Source organism: Stegostoma tigrinum, chromosome 4, assembly GCF_030684315.1.
Source record: "Stegostoma tigrinum isolate sSteTig4 chromosome 4, sSteTig4.hap1, whole genome shotgun sequence".
NCBI lineage: Eukaryota > Metazoa > Chordata > Chondrichthyes > Orectolobiformes > Stegostomatidae > Stegostoma > Stegostoma tigrinum.
Window position 1 is genome coordinate 81,924,183 of NC_081357.1, and position 22,707 is coordinate 81,946,889.

Genomic DNA, 22,707 nt, shown 5'->3' on the forward strand with positions numbered 1-22,707 from the left:
GCTCCCGCACTCTACAGCTTCCTCCCTGCCTGACAGGTACATACTTATCTAGGGCACGCAGGAGCTTTTCCTTGAATAATGAATCTAATGAATCTAATGTGCCCATCCCCTGCAGTTTCCTTCCCCATTCTATGCTCTCTAAATCTTGCCTAATCTCATCGTAATTGCCTTTCCCCCAGCTATAACTCTTGCCCTGTGGTATACACCTATCCCTTTCCATCACTAAAGTAAACATAACAGAATTTTGATCGCTATCACCAAAGTGCTCACCTACTTCCAAATCTAACACCTGGCCAGGCTCATTACCCAGTACCAAATCTAATGTGGCTTCGCCCCTTGTTGGCCTATCTACATACTGTGTCAGGAAGCCCTTTTGCACACTCTGGACAAAAACTGATTCATCTGTAGTACTCGAACTATAGTGTTCCCAGTCAATATTTGGAAAGTTGAAGTCCCCCATGACAACTACCCTGTCTCTCTCACTCCTCTCGAGAATCATCTTTGCTATCCTTTTCTCTGCATCTCTGGAACTATTCGGAGGCCTATAGAAAACTCCCAACAGGGTGACCCCTCCTTTCCTGTTTCTAACCTCAGCCCATACTACCTCAGTTTACGAGTCCCCAAACAACCTTTCTGCAACTGTAATACTGTCCTTGACCAACAATGCCACACCTCCCCCCCCTTTTTACCATCTTCTCTGTTCTTACTGAAACATCGAAATCCCGGAACCTGCAACAACCATTCCTGTCCCTGCTCTATGCATGTCTCTGAAATGGCCACAACATCGAAGTCCCAGGTACTAACCCATGCTGCAAGTTCACCCACCTTATTTCAGACGCTCCTGGTATTGAAGTAGACACACTTCAATCCAACTTCTTGCTTGCCCGTGCCATCTTGCTTCCCTGAAACTTTATTTCGGACCACCCTATTCTCAACCTTTTCTATAGATGAACTACAATTTTGGTTCCCATCCGCCTGCTGAATTAGTTTAAACCCACCCGAACAGCCTTAGCAAATTCCCCCCCCCCCCCCAGGATATCGGTACCCCTCTGGTTCAGGTGAAGACCATCTTGCTTGTAGAGGTAAATATTAAGGACAAGATCAGAAATTGCTGGTGAAACTTAAGAGATTTGGCAGCACGTGTGGGGAGAAAGCAGAATTAACATTGTGTCTGGTGACTCTAATCAGAACTGATAGCTGCTAAGAAAAAGTATTTATGCTAAAGATGAGGTGGGGAAGAAGAGTTGACCAGATAGGTTAAGGCACAGCCCAGACAGAAGGACAGAGAGATGAAAGAGGATGAGTCTACTGTTGATAATGGCAGGATGGAAGAAAAGCTGAATAAGTCATAATGAGAGCTGAGGGTACGCAAGAATGGGTTGGCTGTGCTGAAAGTAACCCACACCATGATGGGAAACAGGTGTGGAGGTGGGTAAAATCATGGAAGGACGAAATCAGACTCTTAAGTTATTGAATTCAATGTTGAGTTTTAAAGGCTTCAGGTGTTAATAAAATGCTCTTTCAGTTTGTGCTGAGGTTTCTTTGAACCCTGCCCAGGCCTGCAACAGAAGTGTTGGCAAGGGAAGATAGTAATGCATTGAAACAGTAGGCAACTGGAAGCGTGACGTCATTTTTACTGACAAACTTATTAGGCTTTACTTCCATTTTCTTGTCCTTAAATGTCATACTGTCTCTATTTGGCATATAGGCTTTAGCCATAAGGTGAGGTGCAACGAGACCTGAGTGTGATAGTGGAACAGTCACGAAAGGTTTGTACGCTGGTGCAGCAGGCAGTGAGGAAAGCTAATGGCATTGTCTCCTTTGTAGTGAGAGGATTTGAGTATCAGGGTAAAGATATCTTGTTGCAGTTAAACAGGGCCTTGGTGAGGTCACACCTTGAGTATTGCATACAGTTTTGGACTCCTAATCTGACAAAGGACATTCTTGCCAATTAGGGAGTCCAGTGATGGTTCACCAGGCTGATCCCTCGGACGGCAGAACTGACATAGGAGAAAAGACTGGATCAATTGGGCTGGTATTCACTGGAATTTAGAAGAATGAGGGGGCATCTCATAGAACCATATCAAATTCTGAGTGGACTGGACAGGCTAGGTGCGGGAAGAACGATTCTGATGTTGGGGGAAGTTCAGAATGAGGGGTTACAGTCTAAGGTTAAGGGGTAAGCCATTCAGGAGTGAGATGAGGAAGAATTTCTTCACTCAGCAAGTAGTGAACCTGTTGAATTCTCTCCCACAGGAAGCTGTTGGGGGCAGTTCATTACATATATTCAAGAGGAGGCTGGGCATGGCCCTTGCAGCTAAAGGTATCAAGGGGTATGGGGTGAGGGTGTGAATGGGATACTGAGATTGTAAGATCAGCCACGATTGTATTGAACGGTAGTGCAGGCTCAAAGGGCCAAATGGCTTACTCCAATGTCTATTTTCTGTTTCTATGTTTCTGTCCTCTTTTACCTGATGAATTATTAATCTCCATCCCTGTTATATTGAGGTGCCAATTACAGTCCAAACTGTTTGCCATGAAACAACAGAAAAGCAGGAACTGTTCCTGTGAACCTTCTATGACTATCTATGCAGTAGGTTATAAAGTGGGATAAAACTAAATAAAAATCTTTCTGATAGAAATTAATGAAGAAACAGACAAAAGATAAAGAAGACGGTAAAACAAAATTATAGTTGATAATTTTCTTTTATTTAATCCAAAATCTATCAATTGAATCCTTGAAATGTAGTTAAATTTAGTTAGAATTTTAGGGCTTAATCAATTATGCATCCAATTGATAATCCTAAAATCTCCAGAACCTTTGACACTTTCAATTTGGTTTGAGGCTTGCAACTACTTTTCTTATCCTCTTGATCACAATTTCTGTGTCATGCACAAATGACTGCATTAATTTTGAAGTGAAAGGAGGATGATGATGTAGATAATACTGGGATTTAGCATTTGTATTTTTCCTTTAATTTCTTCTTAAAATACTGCCTCTGGTAAACTTAAATCTGACAGAATTTTTGATATAAGCATTTTGACTTGAGGATTTTGTTCAGAACTCCTCCAAATTCAAGATGTAACACAACCTGAAAATTAGGAATCCTAATCAGACATACATACTGAAATTTGTATAAACAAGAGATTACTTTTGTCTGTTTCACAAGTGAATTTATGTAAGATGAAGTGTTGAATATCTTTAAGACAGTTCAGCTGACTTCTTTCTTCAGAACGTATCTACATCATGTGGTATCAAGACAAAGTGGTTGGATCTAAATCTATCATAGAATGCTTACAGTTTGAAAGCAGGTCATTCAGCCAATCAAGACTATGGCAATTCTCTGAACAGCATCTCACCCACAGCCACCCCTCCACACCCTATTCATGTAACCCTGCATTTGCCAAGGCTCATTCACCTAGCCCACACATCCCTAGGCAATTTACGATGGCCAATCCTGCATATCTTTAGACAGTGGGAGGAAATCTACACAGACATGTGGAGAATGTGCAAACTCTACACAGACAGGTACCTGAGGGTGGAATTGAACCAACGTCCCTGGCACTGTGAGGCAGCAATGCTAACCATTGAGCCACCACGGCACTGTACCACCCTGAGTAGTCCAAGCTAATCAGAAAATCTTGGACAAAAGGATTTTATGTTGTGCTTCATTTTGTTGCAAAGTAATTCAAAATGCAAGCTTCAAATGTATTTAACAAAAGCGTGTATTGTGCCAGATACTCAGGAACTAGCTGTGCACTTTGTTTTTAAGAAAGTGAAACACACTTCATCTTGAATGAGTCAGATAAACTATCTCTGAATAAGTGTAATTTGCAGAATAAACGCAGTTGCTAACTACTGGTTAAATCTCAACCAACTAGGTTATGCCTTTAGACAGCTAACCATAATATTTGTGACAGCTAGCAGATTCATGATATCTGCTCCTGGGAATGATAGTGACCTCCTGCTAGAGCCCCACATCAAAAGCAATTTCTAAATGCGGACGGCACTCATAGATTAGGTGATGTTCTGCCACCCACCCACCTGACAAGACTACTCCAATACCATCATCAACATCATAATCTGAGATGTCACTATCACTGATTCGATGAGATCCTGGGTAATGACGGAACAAACAAAACAGCTATGCATGTGGGCTCATTAACACTCATGGTAAAATCTATAATCTTTAAAATTGGAGTTCAGGATAATAGAAACAAAAAGCAAAAAAACAGCAAATGCAACACATGTATTTATGTAATCCTTTCTTTCCTTAATTTAACTTTATAGCAAATGTAATTCTCGAATTGGAGTCAAGTGTTATGATTCTAGGGTTTATTCAACTAAGTTACAATCAATGAGCTGTATTAAAATCAAAAAATGCTTTAAGAGTAGAAGGGCATTAGGTGAGCCAGAAAACAAGACATGTGGAAAATTAAACATTTGTGAATTCATCTATATTTTTAATAACACAATGTTTATTATTCTCTTTGCAACCAAAAGTGTAGAATGGCCCAGGTATTTCAGCAGTTGTCTCAGAATGGGGTAGGCGAGGGCCAGGGATGTCAGGGGTTGAGGGATGTAGTTGAGGACATCTGCAGTGAGTTGGTGCTCAGTTTAATTATTACCTCCGAGCTCATCAGGTAGGCTTTTAATCCTAGATAACAAGGTGTAGAGCTGGGTGAACACAGCAGGCCAAGCAGCATCAGAGGAGCAGGAAGGCTGACGTTTCAGGCCTAGACCCCTCTTCAGAAAATTTTCTTCCAGGTTCAGCTTTAAGTAAGTCAGAACATTCAAAATTCTCTGACTCAGAAACTTTCTTTTGGAGTGCTCCATAGAATCAGGGATTCTGCACAGTCTGCCATCCAGTTCCAGATTCCGCTGCTTCAAAGATTACCTGGCCATTTGAATATCTGAGTAAATTCAAATTTTTAACAATCCATAGTTCATTATTCTCTCTCCACAAGAAAAGGCAGATTGGTATACACAAAGAGGATAATACACATGCCACTAACTAATTAGGATATCTTCATCTCCATTTGGACATTGCACATGACACACTAACTGTAGCAAAGCCAAATAATGGTGAATGGGGCCTGACACTGCAGCAGTACATCCTGGGAAACTGTGCACATGTATAATCTTTCACACCTGATGATCTGTCATCCATCAAACAACCAGAAATTGTGCAGGACATAACACACCAAAACAGTCGGTGGAGCAGGCTCTGAGGCAGGAGAGTACAGATGCAAAATTTACTCTAGTATTCAGAATATCCTTCGATTTGTGCTGACTCCAAATGATCAATTGTAGGTGATATCAGAAAGACAGCATGTTGATTTTGTTACTGAATAGTTCGATGACACATTGCTCGCATCTTCAGATAAATTTCTTGAGCTGGATTTTCTACTGACTTAGTTTAATTTAACATTACCAGTTATAACGTGTGTAGTTTCCATAGTTTGGATGTGGAAACAAACGGGGCAGAAAGCACACAGCTAATCAGTCTGTGACCAAAAGAAAAATCTCTGACCTTTGACTATTTCGCTTTCTTTTTCTCACAGCTGTTGACCTGCTGTGCATTTTATACACCTTTCTGTTTTGACCTCCCCATTATTAGCACTTCTTCTTTGGTGGTTCTTTGGTGAGTTTGTCAAAGTGCAGTTATGAATGATTCCTTTCTATTTATAATTATAAAATCAAAGACACAGTGGTTTTCATTACATTTGTGTAATTCTTAATCCAGAATCTTAAATACTGACAATAATAATAGCTTGGGGGTAACAGTCGCTTTGCATTCTCACTTACCAATCAGCACAGAGTACAGTTTTTCAGTAAAGTGCGGGCAAATAAATTTCAAGATTTCCACATATGGTCAAGTAATTTAGTAAATCAGCATGTGAATCAAATTGTGTGGTATATCCAGAAATCCAGCCTGGTCTCTAACATGCTCTCTTTTACTCTTCTTAAACACGTGTATTCATGACTTGAATACTGTAGCCAGCTTCAATTCAAATTATTTAATTTAGTTTACACTCTGGTTTGTGATGTAATGACATACCTCAATTTTGACAGATGAAGTCAACAGCTCAGAAATACCAAGTGGAGGGACTAAACAAATCAAAATATGGGTATATAATGGTCAAATTATTTCAAAAGAAAAAGACATACTACATGGTTAAGCTACATCCAAAAATATTAAAGGGAATAAATGCAAAACAAACAGATATTGTTGATAGACTCCTAAGACTTCCAAGGAATGAAAAATGATCAAAATAATGCTAATAATGTAAGATGAAGATCCAAAATTATGCAGAGGCAAATTGAACCATTGTGGTTCATTAGCAAGGATTACGAAAGGGACATCATTGCGAAGTGAGAGCCTGGATTTCTTTGACACCACCAACAATCAAGTTGTGGAGATACCTGTGTTGGACTTGGTGGACAAAATCAGAAGTCACACATCACCAGGTTATTGTCCAACATGTTTATTTGACATCAGGAGCTTTCAGCGTGCTGCTCCTGCATCAGGTGAAGTGGAGGAAAGTGCACTGGCACAGAGTTTACATGCAGCGAGATAATGGTAAGATAATTCAGAGCGTCACAAGATAAACACACATAGTGTGAGTGGAGTCTCGGCAAGCTGAATAACAAGCCTTTGCAGCTGATCAAAAGTGTCAAACTGTGTGAGTAAACTGTCAACAGCTGAATAACAAGTGAAGAGATGACCTATGATCTGAACAGTGATTACAAAAAAGTCAAAAATAGGATGGTGCTAGAAACAAATTATATGAATGGAATAGCACGATAGGTGTAAGACTCGTATCACAAGGGTGTAACCAAAGTAACAAGTAATCTAAAAGTGTACAAACTAATTAAGGTAGTAAGATGATAACACGTTTTCCAGGTGATGGTTCCAAGACAGAACAGTAAGGATGATTTTATGCAGAATGGTATGGTGGGGTTATATGTAGTGTGACACGCACCCAAGATCATGGCTGAGGCTGCGCTTAGTGGTACGGAACTTGGCTATCAGTTTCAACTCAGCGATTCTACGTCATTGTGTATCTCAAAGGCCGCATTGGAGGACATTTACCTGAAGATCAGAGGCTGAATGTCCTTGACTGTTGAAGTGTTCCTCGACTGGGAGGGAACACTCCTGCCTGGCAATTGTTGCGCTGTGTCCATTAATCCATTGTAGCGGCATTTGCACGGTTTCACCAATATACCATGCTCCGGAGCATCCTTTCCCGCAGCATATGAGGTGGACAACATTGGCTGAGTCATGAGTACATACTGTGTACATGGAGAGTGGTGTTCTCTTGTGTGATGGTAGCATCCAAGTTGACGAGCTGACATGTCTTACAGAAGTTGCTGTGGCAGGGTTGTGTCATGTTGTGCTCACTGTTCTCTTGAAGGCTGGGTAGTTGACTGCAAATGATGGTTTGTTTGAGGTTAAGAGGCTGTTTGAAGGCATTTAGTGGAGGAGTAGGGACAGCCTTGGCAAGATGTTCGCCATCATCATCTACATGTTGAAGGGTGAGAAGAACATGGTGTAGTTTCTCTGCTCCAGAGAAGTACTGGACAATGAAGGGCACGCTGTAAGTTTTGTTCTGTCTCTGTCTTTCATTGAGACTAATACAGTTTTTCACTGTGGCACACTGGAACTGGTGATCGATGAGTTCAACATCATATCCCACTCTTATGAAGTCGGCTTTCAGCAACTGTATGTGTCCATTGTATTCCACTTCATCTGCTCAAAATCTGTATATCCGCAGGGCTTGTCCATAGGGGATGGCTTCTTTAACATGTTTGGGTTGGAAGCTGGAGAAGTGAAGCATTGTGAGGTTATCCATGGGCTTGAGGTAACGTGAAGTGCTGAGGTGTCCGTCCTTGATGGAGATAAACATGTCAAAGAATGAGGCCAATTCTGAAGAATAATCCATGGTAGGTCTGGTGGGATGAAGCTTGCTGAAATCATTGTGCAGTTGTTTCAGTGATTCCTCACCAGGAGCCCAAAGGAAGTAAACGTCATTGATGTATCTGGTGTATACTGATGGTTAGAGGTCCTGTGCAGTGAAGAAGTTTTGTTCTAACTTATGCATGAAAATTGGCATCTGGGGTGCAAATTTGGTCCCCATGGCTGTTCCATGTGTCTTGACGAAGAACTGGTTGTCAAAGGTGAAGATGGATAGAGATAGACGAAGCTGATGTGCTGAAAATGGATAGAGATAGACGAAGCTGATGTGCTGAAAATTTTGTCAAACATTAAGATTGACAAATCGCCAGGCCCGGATCAGATTTGTCCTCGGCTGCTTTGGGAAGCGAGAAATGCAATTGCTTCGCCACTTGCGAAGATCTTTGCATCCTCGCTCTCCACTGGAGTCGTACCTGAGGACTGGAGAGAGGCAAATGTAATTCCTCTCTTCAAGAAAGGAAATAGGGAAATCCCCGGCAATTATAGACCGGTAAGTCTCACGTCTGTCGTCTGCAAGGTGTTAGAAAGGATTCTGAGGGATAAGATTTATGACCATCTGGAAGAGCATGGCTTGATCAAATACAGTCAACACGGCTTTGTGAGGGGTAGGTCATGCCTTACAAACCTTATCGAGTTTTTTGAGGATGTGACTAGAAAGGTTGATGAGGGTCGAGCTGTGGATGTGGTGTATATGGACTTCAGTAAGGCATTTGATAAGGTTCCCCATGGTAGGCTCATTCAGAAGGTCAGGAGGAATGGGATACAGGGGAACTTAGCTGCTTGGATACAGAATTGGCTGGCCAACAGAAGACAGCGAGTGGTAGTAGAAGGAAAATATTCTGCCTGGAAGTCAGTGGTGAGTGGAGTTCCACAGGGCTCTGTCCTTGGGCCTCTACTGTTTGTAATTTTTATTAATGACTTGGACGAGGGAATTGAAGGATGGGTCAGCAAGTTTGCAGACGACACAAAGGTCGGAGGTGTCGTTGACAGTGTAGAGGGCTGTTGTAGGCTGCAGCGGGACATTGACAGGATGCAGAGATGGGCTGAGAGGTGGCAGATGGAGTTCAACCTGGATAAATGCGAGGTGATGCATTTTGGAAGGTCGAATTTGAAAGCTGAGTACAGGATTAAGGATAGGATTCTTGGCAGCGTGGAGGAACAGAGGGATCTTGGTGTGCAGATACATAGATCCCTTAAAATGGCCACCCAAGTGGACAGGGTTGTTAAGAAAGCATATGGTGTTTTGGCTTTCATTAACAAGGGGATTGAGTTTAAGAGTCGTGAGATCTTGTTGCAGCTCTATAAAACTTTGGTTAGACCGCACTTGGAATACTGCGTCCAGTTCTGGGCGCCCTATTATAGGAAAGATGTGGATGCTTTGGAGAGGGTTCAGAGGAGGTTTACCAGGATGCTGCCTGGACTGGAGGGCTTATCTTATGAAGAGAGGTTGACTGAGCTCGGTCTCTTTTCATTGGAGAAAAGGAGGAGGAGAGGGGACCTAATTGAGGTATACAAGATAATGAGAGGCATAGATAGAGTTGATAGCCAGAGACTATTTCCCAGGGCAGAAATGGCTAGCACGAGGGGTCATAGTTTTAAGCTGGTTGGTGGAAAGTATCGAGGGGATGTCAGAGGCAGGTTCTTTACGCAGAGAGTTGTGAGAGCATGGAATGCGTTGCCAGCAGCAGTTGTGGAAGCAAGGTCATTGGGGTCATTTAAGAGACTGCTGGACATGTATATGGTCACAGAAATTTAAGGGTGCATACATGAGGATCAATGGTCGGCACAACATTGTGGGCTGAAGGGCCTGTTCTGTGCTGTACTGTTCTATGTTCTATGTTCTATGTTGTGGTTGAAGATGAAGCAGATGAGTTGTAGAATGACTTCTGGGAATTGACAGTTGTCGGTGATAAGTACTGGAGTTGTTACGGCGATGCTGTTATCGTGGGGGCACTGTACTTCCTTATACAATAGGTTTCAAGATGTCTTTGACATAGCCAGAGAGGTTCTCACACAGGGTCCCACTGCCTGATATGATGGGATGTCTGGATGTGTTGGCTTTGTGTATCTTCAGAAGGCAGTAAAAGTCTTCTGTGCAAGGAGTACGTTGAATGAGAGTAGACAGGATACTCTGAAGTTCTTGAGCAGTCCATTCAGTTGACAGGTATGTTCTTTGGATGGGTAGGCAGGTAATTATCTGTAGTGTTCCTGGCTGTTCAGTTGTTGGTATGCTTCTTTGCAGTAGTCTGTTCTATTTTGTATTATACAGACTGATCAAGACCTTCAGAGTATCCTATCTGCTCTCATCTTGCCTACTTCCTGCATAGCAGATGGTCGAACCAGAAACATTCCTTGTCACAATGGACATTTCTGCACCAGCATCCCCTTACAATGAGAGCATTGCTGCAACAACCCCAGTACCCAACATCGAAAGTGCCAAATCCAGATGCCATCCTACAACTCATCCACTTCACCTTCAACCACAACATCTTCACCTTCAACAACCAGTTCTTTATATAGATGCATAGAACAGCCATGGGGACCAAATCTGCACCCCAATATATTGACATTTTCATGTACAAGTTGGAGCAAGACTTCTTTGCTGCTCAGGACCTCTAACCAACATTATACACCAGATATACTACTGATGTTGTCTTTCTTTGTGAGGAGTCACTGAAATGACTACACAAAGATATCAGAAATAGCAAGAACTGCTGATGCAGTAATCAGAGATAACACAGTGCGGAGCTAGAGAAACACAGCAGACCAGACGGTATCAGAGGAGAAGGAAAGCTGACGTTTCGGGCTGGGAACGGTCCTGCCCAAAAGTCAGCTTTCCTGCTCCCTCGATGCTGCCTGGCCAGCTGTGTTCCTCTAGCTCCACCCAAAGATATCAACAAGTTTCATCCTACCATCAGACTTAAAAATCTTCAGAATCCATCTCATGTTTGAATACACGCATCCCCATCAAGGGCAGAGACCTCAATACTTTATTCTACCGCAAGCCCATGGGTAACCTCATAATGCTTCACTTCTCCAGCTTCCACATTGAAGAAGCCATCGCCTACAGACAAGCCCTGTATATTCACAGAATCTCCTCAGATGAGGAATGCAAAAGACACCTACAGATGATGAAAGATGCCCTCACAAGAATGGGTTACAATTCTCAACTCACTGATCGCCAGTTCCAACATGCCACAACAAAACATCATAAAAAATCCTCAGAAGACAGACATAGGACTCGACACGTACCCTTATCATGCAGTGGTTCCCCAGAGAGGAGAAGCTATGATGTGTTCTATGGAGCTTTCAACATATCATCAATGATGACAAACATCTCACTAAAGTCATCCCTATGGCTCTACTTCTCACCTAAAAACAGTCACCTAACCTCAAACAGATCATCATTTGCACCAAACTACCTAACCCTCAGGAGAAGAGTGAGCACAAAACAACACAACCCTGCTACAGCAACCTCTGCTAGACATGTCAGATCATCAACGTGGATACACCATCACACATGGGAATACCACTCACCATGGTACGTACTCAGGTGGCTTGGCCAACGTTGTCTACTTCATATGTTGTAGGAAAGGATGTCCAAAGGCATGGTATATTGGTGAAATCATGCAGTGGCTACAACAAAAGACAAATGGACACTGCACACCTATTGCCAAGCAGGAGTGTTCCCTCCCAGGAGGTTAACACTTCAGTGGCATTCAGGCTCTGATCTTCAGGTAAGTTTCCTCCAATGCAGCCTTTAAGGTACACAACAACGCAGAATCACTGTGTCGAAACTGATAGCCAAGTTCCGTACCCCTGAGGAGAGCCTCAACTGTGATCTTGGGTTCATGCCGTGGTACATATTAAGCCCACCATACTGCTGTGTGTAAAATCTTCTTTACTGTTGTTTAGACACCATCGCCTTCATAACTTTGTTACTATCTCTCTCCCTTAATTGGTTTGTACAGTGAAATAACTGCACAGAGGCTGGTATCCCACCACCAAATCACCCTTTATTTACTTGTGCACAGTACACTGGCTATGGCTTGCCAGCTTGGAGTCAGTTCCCTGAACTGAGGATATTCTAAATCTACTAGTTATATTGGTTAGTCAGAGCTTTCTTGTTGAACCCAGGATAACAACCCCAATCAGGGATCTTGTAGTCACCAAGATCCACTTGGATCCAATTACTACATACAGATTTGGATTACTTGTTAGTTTTATTAGACCCTTGGCATGCAACTCTTATACCTATCATGTTATTCCAGCCATTTGGTTTGTCTCTAGGGTTAACAAAGTGTGGAGCTGGATGAACACAGCAGGCCAAGCAGCATCTTAGGAACACAAAAGCTGACGTTTCGGGCCTGGACCCTTTTCTGATGAAGGGTCTTGGCCCGAAACGTCAGCTTTTGTGCTCCTAAGATGCTGCTTGGCCTGCTGTGTTCATCCAGCTCCACACTTTGTTATCTTGGTTTGTCTCTAACACCATTTTATTTTTGAGTTTTTGCAATTATTAATTGGATCATGTCATCCCTCCACTTGTTATTCAGCTGTTGACACTTCACTCACACTGTTTGACACTTTTGATCTCTTGCAAAGATTTGTTATTCAGCTTGTTGACACTCCACTCACTGCATCTGTATTTGTCATTTGATCTGGCAGCATCTGTGGAGGTGAAAACAGAGTTAACGTTTTGGCTCCAGTGAGCCTTCCTCAGAACCGGGTCACTGGACCTAAAACATTAACTCTGTTTTCTCCTCCACAGATGCTGCCAGACCTGCTGAGCTTTTCCAGCAACTTTGTTTTTGTTTCTGATTTACAGCATCCACAGTTCTTTTGGTTTTTATTTATCATTTGACACTCTTAATTACCTGGAATCTACCTTCATATAAATTCTGTGCCTGTGTGTTTCCCTCCACTTCACCTGATGAAGCAGCAGTGCCCCAAAAGCTTGTGATTTCAAATGAATCTGTTGAACTGTAAGCTGATATCATGTGGCTTCTTACTTTGAAAAAATGTAGTTGATATATACTTGGATTTTCAAAAGCCTTAACAAGGTGCAACTTGGCTGATTAATGGGAAAAGACTATGACATGGGAATGCTCACAAGAAGCCTCATAAAACTGACAAATGTACTTATTAGTAAGATCAATACTATTTACTAAGCATTTACTAACTACTTGATTTTCTAACTGAGAAACTAATATTTAATTGCTTTCTGAAATAATGAAGTAGTATGCAACACTGAAGTTACACAAGTATTATTCAACATGATTACCTGAAATTCCACATAACTGGGACACAATTATTTTAACCAGGTTAGATCTATTGTTAAAATAGGAATCACAAATGAACATTAAGTGTCAGGATGCTGTTACCCAAGTGCCTTCTCTCGGATCCCCTAGTTAAGCAGTTCTTAAAACATTGCAAGAAATGAATTACAATATTAATAGTCATTTCAAAGTACAAAGCATGACTATTGCTAATATAAGACATATTTTGTCAAAGTATTTTTTTCTTCATTCTGTTAAATCTTCAAAACCATCTCCAAAATGTGTCTTTTTTCAGTAATACAATTACGTTTCTGATTAGCAAAGGGAAAGCCTCTTTTCCAGAAAAATATAAATTTCATTCTATTTTAACGGACTGACTTCAAGAAAATGTCATAGTCAATGTAGTTCATAATCAATAAATGAGTTACTGTATTCTATGCTGTGGATTTGATTGAGAAAATAACCTCAAGACTGATAAAACTATAGTTATAAACAACCTACTTTGTAGCCTTTTACTAGGACTTTCTCCATGGACATGGCGTCGTGACATGTATGGTGATGGCTGAGGCAAAGGTAGAGAAGACACATCATGCGTCTGAAGTTTGTACCAGTGCGGTTCATCATCCAGCAAGGCCGTCTCCAACTCTATAAGGATCTGCAAAAATGCAGAAGTGTTTACACCACTCTGAAATGTTGCAGGTAAACTGTATGAAAGAGGTGGATAAATAACTAAATGTAGATTATCAACATCATTGTTAGACAATAGTTGAACCAATTTCCACACAACCAGGGAGAAACCCTTGAGAAAAACTGCCCCTTTAGGTAGATTCATTGCTGAAAACGAAATTGAATGGAGATTCTGTTGCCCTCTCCATTGATGTAAAAAAGCGGGTGTGGCACTACTTTGAAGAAACGTGCACCAAGGTTTCTTCAACACAATCTTCCAAACTGATAGCCACTTCATCTGGAAGGACAAGGGAGGCAGACACATGTCAACACCCCGTCAACTGCAAGTTCCTCTCCAAGCCATTCATCACACTGACTTGAAAATATTTCTTCAGTGTAAATAGGTCAAATTCCTGGACCTCCCCTCCTGACAGCATTGTGTACATTCTTCCACCCCAAAGGCTGCAGCAATTCAAAAAGGTGACACGCTATCACCTCTTCCAGGGCAATTAAGAATGGACAATGAAGCTAATCTAGCTAGTAATGCCTACATTCCATTAACAAATTAAAAAAGAACAAGGAAATTATCTTTCATGTCCTGAATGATATTTATCCCTCAAACAAAATTGCAAAAAAAACACTGATGTGTTAGGAAGTTGCTGTTCATAAATTGGCTTCTATGACTTCTGCATTACAACAGCAAATACATTTCAAACTGGCTGCAAAGCACTTTTGGGATGCTCAGGAATTCTGGAGGCTGCTATATAAACACCAGTTTTTCTTTAAATTTCTTTGTCTTCAAACTATTGTTAAGTTTTACGTCATCATTAACAATATTAAACCACAAAGTCAGAGTCTTCAGTTTTGTTATGTCAATAATCTTAATGTATCTCTCTGAAGGGAATCTCTGAAGTCTCAGACTGAACTCTACAACCATCTCACATCCACATAAATAAAAATATAAATGTTTTTAAATATTAACAAGCCTTTTACTCCTGTACATCATACCATTAAATCACACTTCTTCAGCACATCAACTTTGGAGCTTGATCTGAAACCCTGAGTAGACCCAAAGCACAAAGTAGAATACCACAGCAGCACGGTAACCGCGAGCTTCAATGAAGAGCAGGGTTTGGCCAACAGAAAACATTATGGTCTGGACTTTTGCAGTGCTGTGGAGAGTCTTTGCTTTTTCCAAAATTTCACTAAATCTAGATGTCTAACCCTGACTCCTGGCATTTTGATAGCTGGTGGATGGGGGAAGGATTGGAAAGTAGAAAGTGATCGGTGGGCTTGGTTAGACCATTTTGACTTAAGAGCTTTAACCTGTAAATTTCTCTTGAATGATGAATAAGGTATCCAAATTGTGAAGCTGTAAAGTTAGTTAAATTGACCTAGTTTTTAGCTGCTGAAAACAAAACTGATTGCCTGTGTTTCAGAGTGAAGAAAACTTCTCGCAATTTCAGTAGAGGTCTGTTGACATAAATGCTTCCATTATAACATTATTAATTTTTGATTGCTTTCCACAGCCTATCATTAACACAGTATTAATTACATCTCAAGGAGTTATTAAAGGTTTATTTGCCTTTGATGTGGATTTTATAAACAAAGATTTCTTTTTAAATGGCATTCAGTATTTGAGCGGATTCAAATGTATTCAATGGGCACTCATGATTACAAATATCTTCATGCACAGAAGTCTGAAATAGATATTTACAACGGTTCAGAAATAATAGGAACTGCAGATGCTGGAGAATCCGAGATAACAAAGTGTAGAGCTGGATGAACACAGCAGGCCAAGCAGCATCTTAGGAGCAGAAAAGCTGACATCTCAGGCCTAGACCCTTCATTAGAACCTTTCTGTTGAAGGGTCTAGGCCCGAAACCCCGAAACATCTGCTTTTCAGCTCCTAAGATGCTGCTTGGCCTGCTGTGGTCATCCAGCTCTACACTTTGTTATCTCTAGATATTTACAATTTTTTTTGACTTCATCTCAGCATGGCTCCTGAGATCTGCCCTGCTGGGACAACATTTGAATTGACATAGAGTTCGTAACAGCACAGGTGACTCTAAGTTGCCATGTGCCGAGGTAGTGGTTGGGTTCATGGTTGATCTCTGAGAATTCATGTCTACCATACAAAACATTGTGTTTGCTCAAGGAGAGTCCTTGACATGTTAACACAAGAAATATAATGGAGAATTGCCGATTGATTTTGCTATGAGATCAGATAAAGAGCTTCTGGAAACAGTAAGATAACTTGTTTTTGAAGTGTATTTATGTCTGATTGATGACCAGACCATGCAAGTAAGGTGAAGCTAGATACTGATGTGTGTTTAAAATTCTCCAGTCACAGCTTCTGAATGTCTGATCATTACCTGGACTGCTTTTAGCATAATGCATAGTAGGAATTGTAACATCTTAAGGTATATCTTTTACCTCTCCGAGAAATTCACTTTCTTCTTCTTGTACTCGAGGCTGATCCCATAGCGTGATTTCCAACATGCGTTCTCGAAAGTCTCTCCGATGTACATGAGAATAGACAAATGTTTGGTTCCATTTTGGCTCTAAGCTTCTCTTCACGGTTTTGGTCCTCCGTTTACTCTTGTCACTGACCAATAAAATATACAGTTCAATTACTTTGCATTCTCAATGACTTTTTTTATGAATAATCTCAGTTTAGACCACAATCGAATAATTAAAATATAAAATACAAAACAAGACAAAACTACAGACTGTTTTACATTTGCTAATTTTATAATCTGTCAAATAACCAATTGTGTGTTAAATATATTGTGTAAACAATTCAACTGATTTGCATTTGAAATAAGTTGCCCTAAAGATTTCCAAAACTGAAATGTTTTACTGCATTTGAGATAAAAGATAGAAATCACCATTGCCCAGTTAAGGGATTAATATTCAATTGTCCAGCTTGAGAGTCCTTGTGCCACTGTGGTAATATCCCTATCTCTGAGCCAGGAGGCCAGAGCAAGTCTCATCTGCCCTTGAGCTTTATCATAACATCTAAATCAGGAAAATAAATTTAAAAACAAAGAATAATAATCCTGGGATTTTTAATGGATATTGACAGGACAGAAGAAGTACAGAATGGTTTAAGAGAATGGAGGTCCTACAATGTCTACAGGACTCCTTCCTAACCCAGAATGTGAAATGCCAAGTTGAAGATTGACTATGAGATTAGTAATGAGAAATGAACCTGAGCAGATGGAAGATGTAAAAGTGGTCATTGGTGGCACAGACGTACATATGGCTGAAAACAAGACACATTTATTTGAGCTTTTTGTTTTCTATTCATCAGGCCAACTCACAAGAATACCAATGTTAGGAGAAATCAATGCTTATACTGGGTGAAAATGTTTATTGGTTTGCAAGTGGATTTTACGATGGACAATATAACAATTGATGATGATCGACAGTTAACCGCCAGGCTTCAGTTCAGTTTTAAACCGAGCAGGTTGATTTGAATTGGTCAGGGTATTGCCCCAAGAAAATGATCCCATGAAACGCCGTGATCTACTTTGCAGTGTTCAAATGGGCACAGTATGGGATGGGCTTTGTAGCTTTGCTTTTCTGGTAGTTAGGACTCATGGCAAGGGGAGGGATGGGAGAAAAGTGTGATTTGGACAATTTATTTTCTTTTGGCTACTCCTTTTATTTTTGCTTCTGTTTTTAATCCTGTCTTTTCTATACTAAGATGGCACTGGAGAATGTGATCATGGGAACTGCAGATGCTGGAGAATCCAAGATAATGAAATGTGATGCTGGATGAACACAGCAGGCCCAGCAGCATCTCAGGAGCACAAAAGCTGACGTTTCGGGCCTAGACCCTTCATCAGAGAGGGGGATGGGGTGAGGGTTCTGGAATAAATAGGGAGAGAGGGGGAGGCGGACCGAAGATGGAGAGAAAAGAAGATAGGTGGAGAGGAGAGTAAAGGTGGGGAGGTAGGGAGGGGATAGGTCAGTCCAGGGAAGAAGGACAGGTCAAGGAGGTGGGATGAGGTTAGTAGGTAGGAGATGGAGGTGCGACTTGGGGTGGGAGGAAGGGATGGGTGAGAGGAAGAACCGGTTAGGGAGGCAGGTTGGACTGGTTTTGGGATGCAGTGGGTGGAGGGGAAGAGCTGTGCTGGTTGTGTGGTGCAGTGGGGGGAGGGGACGAACTGGGCTGGTTTTGGGATGCGGTGGGGGAAGGGGAGATTTTGAAGCTGGTGAAGTCCACATTGATACCATTGGGCTGCAGGGTTCCCAAGCAGAATATGAGTTGCTGTTCCTGCAACCTTCGGGTGGCATCATTGTGGCACTGCAGGAGGCCCATGATGGACATGTCATCTAAAGAATGGGAGGGGGAGTGGAAATGGTTTGCGACTGGGAGGTGTAGTTGTTTATTGCGAACCGAGCGGAGGTGTTCTGCAAAGCCGTCCCCAAGCCTCTGCTTGGTTTCCCCAATGTAGAGGCAGCCACACTGAGTACAGTGGATGCAGTATACCACATTGGCAGATGTGCAGGTGAACCTCTGCTTAATGTGGGAAGTCATCTTGGGGTCTGGGCTAGGGGTGAGGGAGGAGGTGTGGGGGCAAGTGTAGCATTTCCTGCGGTTGCAGGGGAAGGTGCCGGGTGTGGTGGGGTTGGAGGGCAGTGTGGAGCGAACAAGGGAGTCACAGAGAGAGTGGTCTCTCCGGAAAGCAGACAGGGGTGGGGATGGAAAAATGCCTTGGGTGGTGGGGTCGGATTGTAGATGGCGGAAGTGTCGGAGGATGATGCGTTGTATCCGGAGGTTGGTGGGGTTGTGTGAGAGAACGAGGGGGATCCTCTTTGGGTGGTTGTGGCGGGGGCAGGGTGTGAGGGATATGTTGCGAGAAATGCGGGAGACGTGGTCAAGGGCGTTCTCGACCACCGTGGGGAGAATGTTGCGGTCCTTGAAGAACTTGGACATCTGGGATGTGCAGGAGTGGAATGTCTCATCGTGGGAGCAGATGCGGCGGAGGCGGAGGAATTGGGAATAGGGGATAGAATTTTTGCAGGAGGGTGGTTGGGAGGACGTGTATTCTAGGTAGCTGTGGGAGTCGGTGGGCTTGAAATGGACATCAGTTACAAGCTGGTTGCCTGAAATGGAGACTGAGAGGTCCAGGAAGGTGAGGGATGTGCTGGAGATCCCCACCTATACTCTCCTCTCCACCTATCTTCTTTTCTCTCCATCTTCAGTCTGCCTCCCCCTCTCTCCCCATTTATTCCAGAACCCTCACCCCATCCCCCTCTCTGACGAAGGGTCAAGGCCCGAAACGTCAGCTTTTGTGCTCCTGACATGTTGCTGGGCCTGCTGTGTTCATCCAGCCTCACATTTCATTATCCTGGCACTGGAGATTGTCAACTTTGTACACTTTTTATTGTTCTCCTGTACATGACAATATTTTTCTTCCTTTGCATAGAACAAGGCTGTATGTGCAGCTTCCAGTACATGCCAAACCAGGTAACAGGTGCAGCTTTTGGTACCAGAGGCAATGTTAGAAATGAGAATTTTTTAAAAATGTCTTGGAATGTATCAATGAGGTAGAACAGTCAGACATGTGAACATATGATGAGCAAACAGACGATTACATTTAAAATAAAAAAAAGGATACACTGAGTAAACGAAGTAGAATATATTGGTCCAGATGGATTGTATCCTAGTATTTAGAAATAAAGGAAAAAATATTGTGTTAAAGCACTGACGGATAGCCAATGTTGACCATATATATCAGAGGGAAAAGGACATATTCAGGATGTTACAGACCAATCCGTAAAGCATCAGAGGTCAGACAAACAATGGAATCTGTACTAGAGGCTAGAAGACCAGCTAAAAACATGAGAAAGCTAACAAAAGAGAATCAGCATGGATCTCAAAGGAAAACTCTTGTTTAACCAACCATATTGATTTTTCTTTTCGGGGGTAACAGAGAAAGTGGATAATGATAATGCATTAGATATAAATCATACATATTTTACAAAAGGCCTCTGATATGGTGTCCTACAATAGACAAATAAAATGTGGGACTAATGAAATGTTGAGCAATTGTGGGGTCGGGGACAAGCGATAGAATGGATTGCTCGCTAGCTTCAGGGCAGAAAGCAGAAATTGAGGGGAATTAATCAGTGTCAAAAGATGGGAGATGCTGATCTACAAGGATTGTCACTGAAAACACTTATCATTGTTAACATCAATGATTCAGAATATGGAATGCAAAGCACATTTTCTAAACATGATGATGATTGGGGGTTAGAGGAACAGTTCTTCCTGCAAGAAACTATAGAAGGACATCAATAAACCTGCAGACTTGGCAAATGAAGTACAATATATTTATGAATACATGATACACGTGAGTTCACCCACGTCCCTCAGAAGAACAGGAATATCATTCATTTAGAAAAATCTGAGTCTTGGTGGAGAAGAATAAAGAGATCTTTGATAAAAACACTGGTCACTAAACCAAGCACCAGGCTTTATTTCTAGAGGAATAGAATGAAAAAGCAGTGATGTTGTAGTAAACCTGTGTCAAACTGGTTTAGACCACACTCACAATACTGCTTGCAAATCTGGTCACTATGTTGTAAAAAGGATATAGTAGAACTGGAGAGGATGTGGAGAAGATTTACAAGAATGATATCATAAATCTGTGGGTTGAGAGACCAGGAAAGGACTGACAGACTGAGGAAAGACCAAATAGAAATCTAAATCTTTGAAAGACTTTTACATAGAGGACATAGAGAGACTACTTCCTCTTGTGGGGAAGACCGTAATTAGTGATCATGAATGTAACAAAGTCTGCAAAAAATCCAATTGGGATTTCTGCGGAACATTCTTTACCCAAAGTGAATGTGCAACTCTGTAGTGTCGGGAATGTTGATGGGAATAGCAGTGGTACATATTGGAAAGCTAGGTAAACACAGGAGGGAGAAGGTAATATATCAAGATAAAAGTTGGGAGAAAGTTTCAGGGAATGGTTTCTTTATCTGCCTTAATTACCTAGAAAACTGACACTTTTGAATGGGATAAGTGTGGACAGCTTGGAGGATTATGGGAGATTACAGGGATCATGACAGGCACAACCACAAAGTAATTGAAATTAAGGATGGAAAGTGTAAAATTAAGCTATTGCCAATGAAGTTCAATGATCATGAGTGCTGGGGGAATGGAGCTTACTGGAATAATAAAACACAGCCAGAGTTTTGGATAGCCTCATCTTTATGGAAGGTAGGTTGTCAGAGACTAACTTGGAGATTCTATCTCTAGTCCAGTCCAGAGACAACAAAGGCACAGAGGAGAAAGTGGGTAGCTGTGTGGTGTTAAAGGTAGAAATAGGAGATTGTAATCATGTCACAAGCAAGAGATCAGAATCTCTCTCTCAGGGACAAGCCAACACATTACTTTATTTCATTAGAATCCTTAGGATCTGGGGAAGCTACAGAAAGCTGCAGCTAGTTGAAACACTTTCCTGCCTGAGATCAAAAGACAGAACAATACTAGATCCTATAAACAGGTAAAGCTAGCTTTGTTCAAAAAAGGAATCAATTATTTTGTTTTGAGATCAGGATGTGGGCATCACTGGCTGGGCCAGCATTTGTCACTCAACATTAATTTCATGAAGGTGGTGGTGGTAAGCTGCCTATTCAAATCACTGATTGAGAATACAGGAGATATGGTTCGTAAGTTTGCAGATGAAACCAGGGTGGTATAGTGAAGAAGACTGCGAAGAAAGCTATCTCAGAATACAACAGGGCCTTGATCAGGCAGATCAGTGGGCCAAGAACCGGCAGGTGGAGTTTAATTTATACAAATGCAGGGTGTTGCATTTTGGTTAGGCAAAAGCAAGGCAGTTAATGGTTAGACTCTAGGCTGTGTTGTTGAATAGAGGCTCCAGTTCATAGTTCCTTAAAAATGGAGTCACAGGCAGACAGGGTAGTGAAGGTGGCATTTGGCATGCTTGCCTTCATTGGTCAGGGCATTGAGTACAGGAGTTGGGACGTCATGTTTTGTGGCCTTACGAGGCACTTCTGTGAAGCCAACACTGGAATACTGGGTATAATTCTGGTCACTCTGCTATAGCAAGGATATTGGTGAACTAGAAACAGTACAGAAAAAATTTACAAGGATGTTGCCAGAACTGAAAGGTTTATGTCAGAACAGGAGGCTGGATAGGGTGGGACTTTTTCCCTGGAGCATTGGAGACTGACGGGTTACCTTCTGGAGGTTTATAAAACAGTAAGGACCATAAATAAAGTGTATAGCCAAGGTCTTTTCCCGAGGATAGGGGAGTCAAATTCTAGATAACACAGGTTAAAAGTGAAAGAGGAAATATTTAAAAGGGAGCCGAGGGGCAATGTTTTTCACAAAAGACATTGGTGCTAGTATGGAATGAGCTGCCAGAGGAACTGGTAGCGGTGGGTACAATTACGACAGACATTTTTTTTAAGGAAGGAAAGACATGTGGACAGATATGTGCATAGGAAAGGTTTAGAGGATATGAGCCAAATGCAGGCAAATTGGGACTAGTTCAATATAGGGTGCCTGATTGGCATGGATGAGTGGGCTAAAGAGTCTGTTTCCATGCTGAATTACTCTATGACTCAATGTTGTTCAGGAGGAAGTTTTACCAACTGACACTGAAGGAATGACAACATATTTCCACTTTAGGATGGTGAGTGGATTGTAAGAGATCTTAGAGGTGGAGGTATTCCCATGTATCTGCTGGCCTATCTTTCTATATGGCTGCTGTTGTGGGTTTGAAAGGCATAAG

General features: G+C 41.8%; 1 protein-coding gene across 4 annotated transcripts in view; it reads right to left on the bottom strand.

Moving 5' to 3' along the window:
- LOC125452394 (regulating synaptic membrane exocytosis protein 1-like) overlaps window positions 1–22,707 on the bottom strand; it is a 596,477-nt gene that overhangs the window by 230,653 nt on the left and 343,117 nt on the right. For 3 of the 4 annotated variants that reach the window (XM_059645491.1, XM_059645490.1, XM_059645489.1), the window contains 3 exons: window positions 16,358–16,529; window positions 13,757–13,910; window positions 4,046–4,117 (listed from right to left, as the gene is read on the bottom strand). In XM_059645491.1, coding sequence (XP_059501474.1) covers window positions 4,046–4,117; window positions 13,757–13,910; window positions 16,358–16,529 — 398 coding nt within the window. The remainder of the gene's footprint in view (window positions 1–4,045; window positions 4,118–13,756; window positions 13,911–16,357; window positions 16,530–22,707) is intronic. The other variant, XM_059645492.1, reaches the window with a different exon arrangement.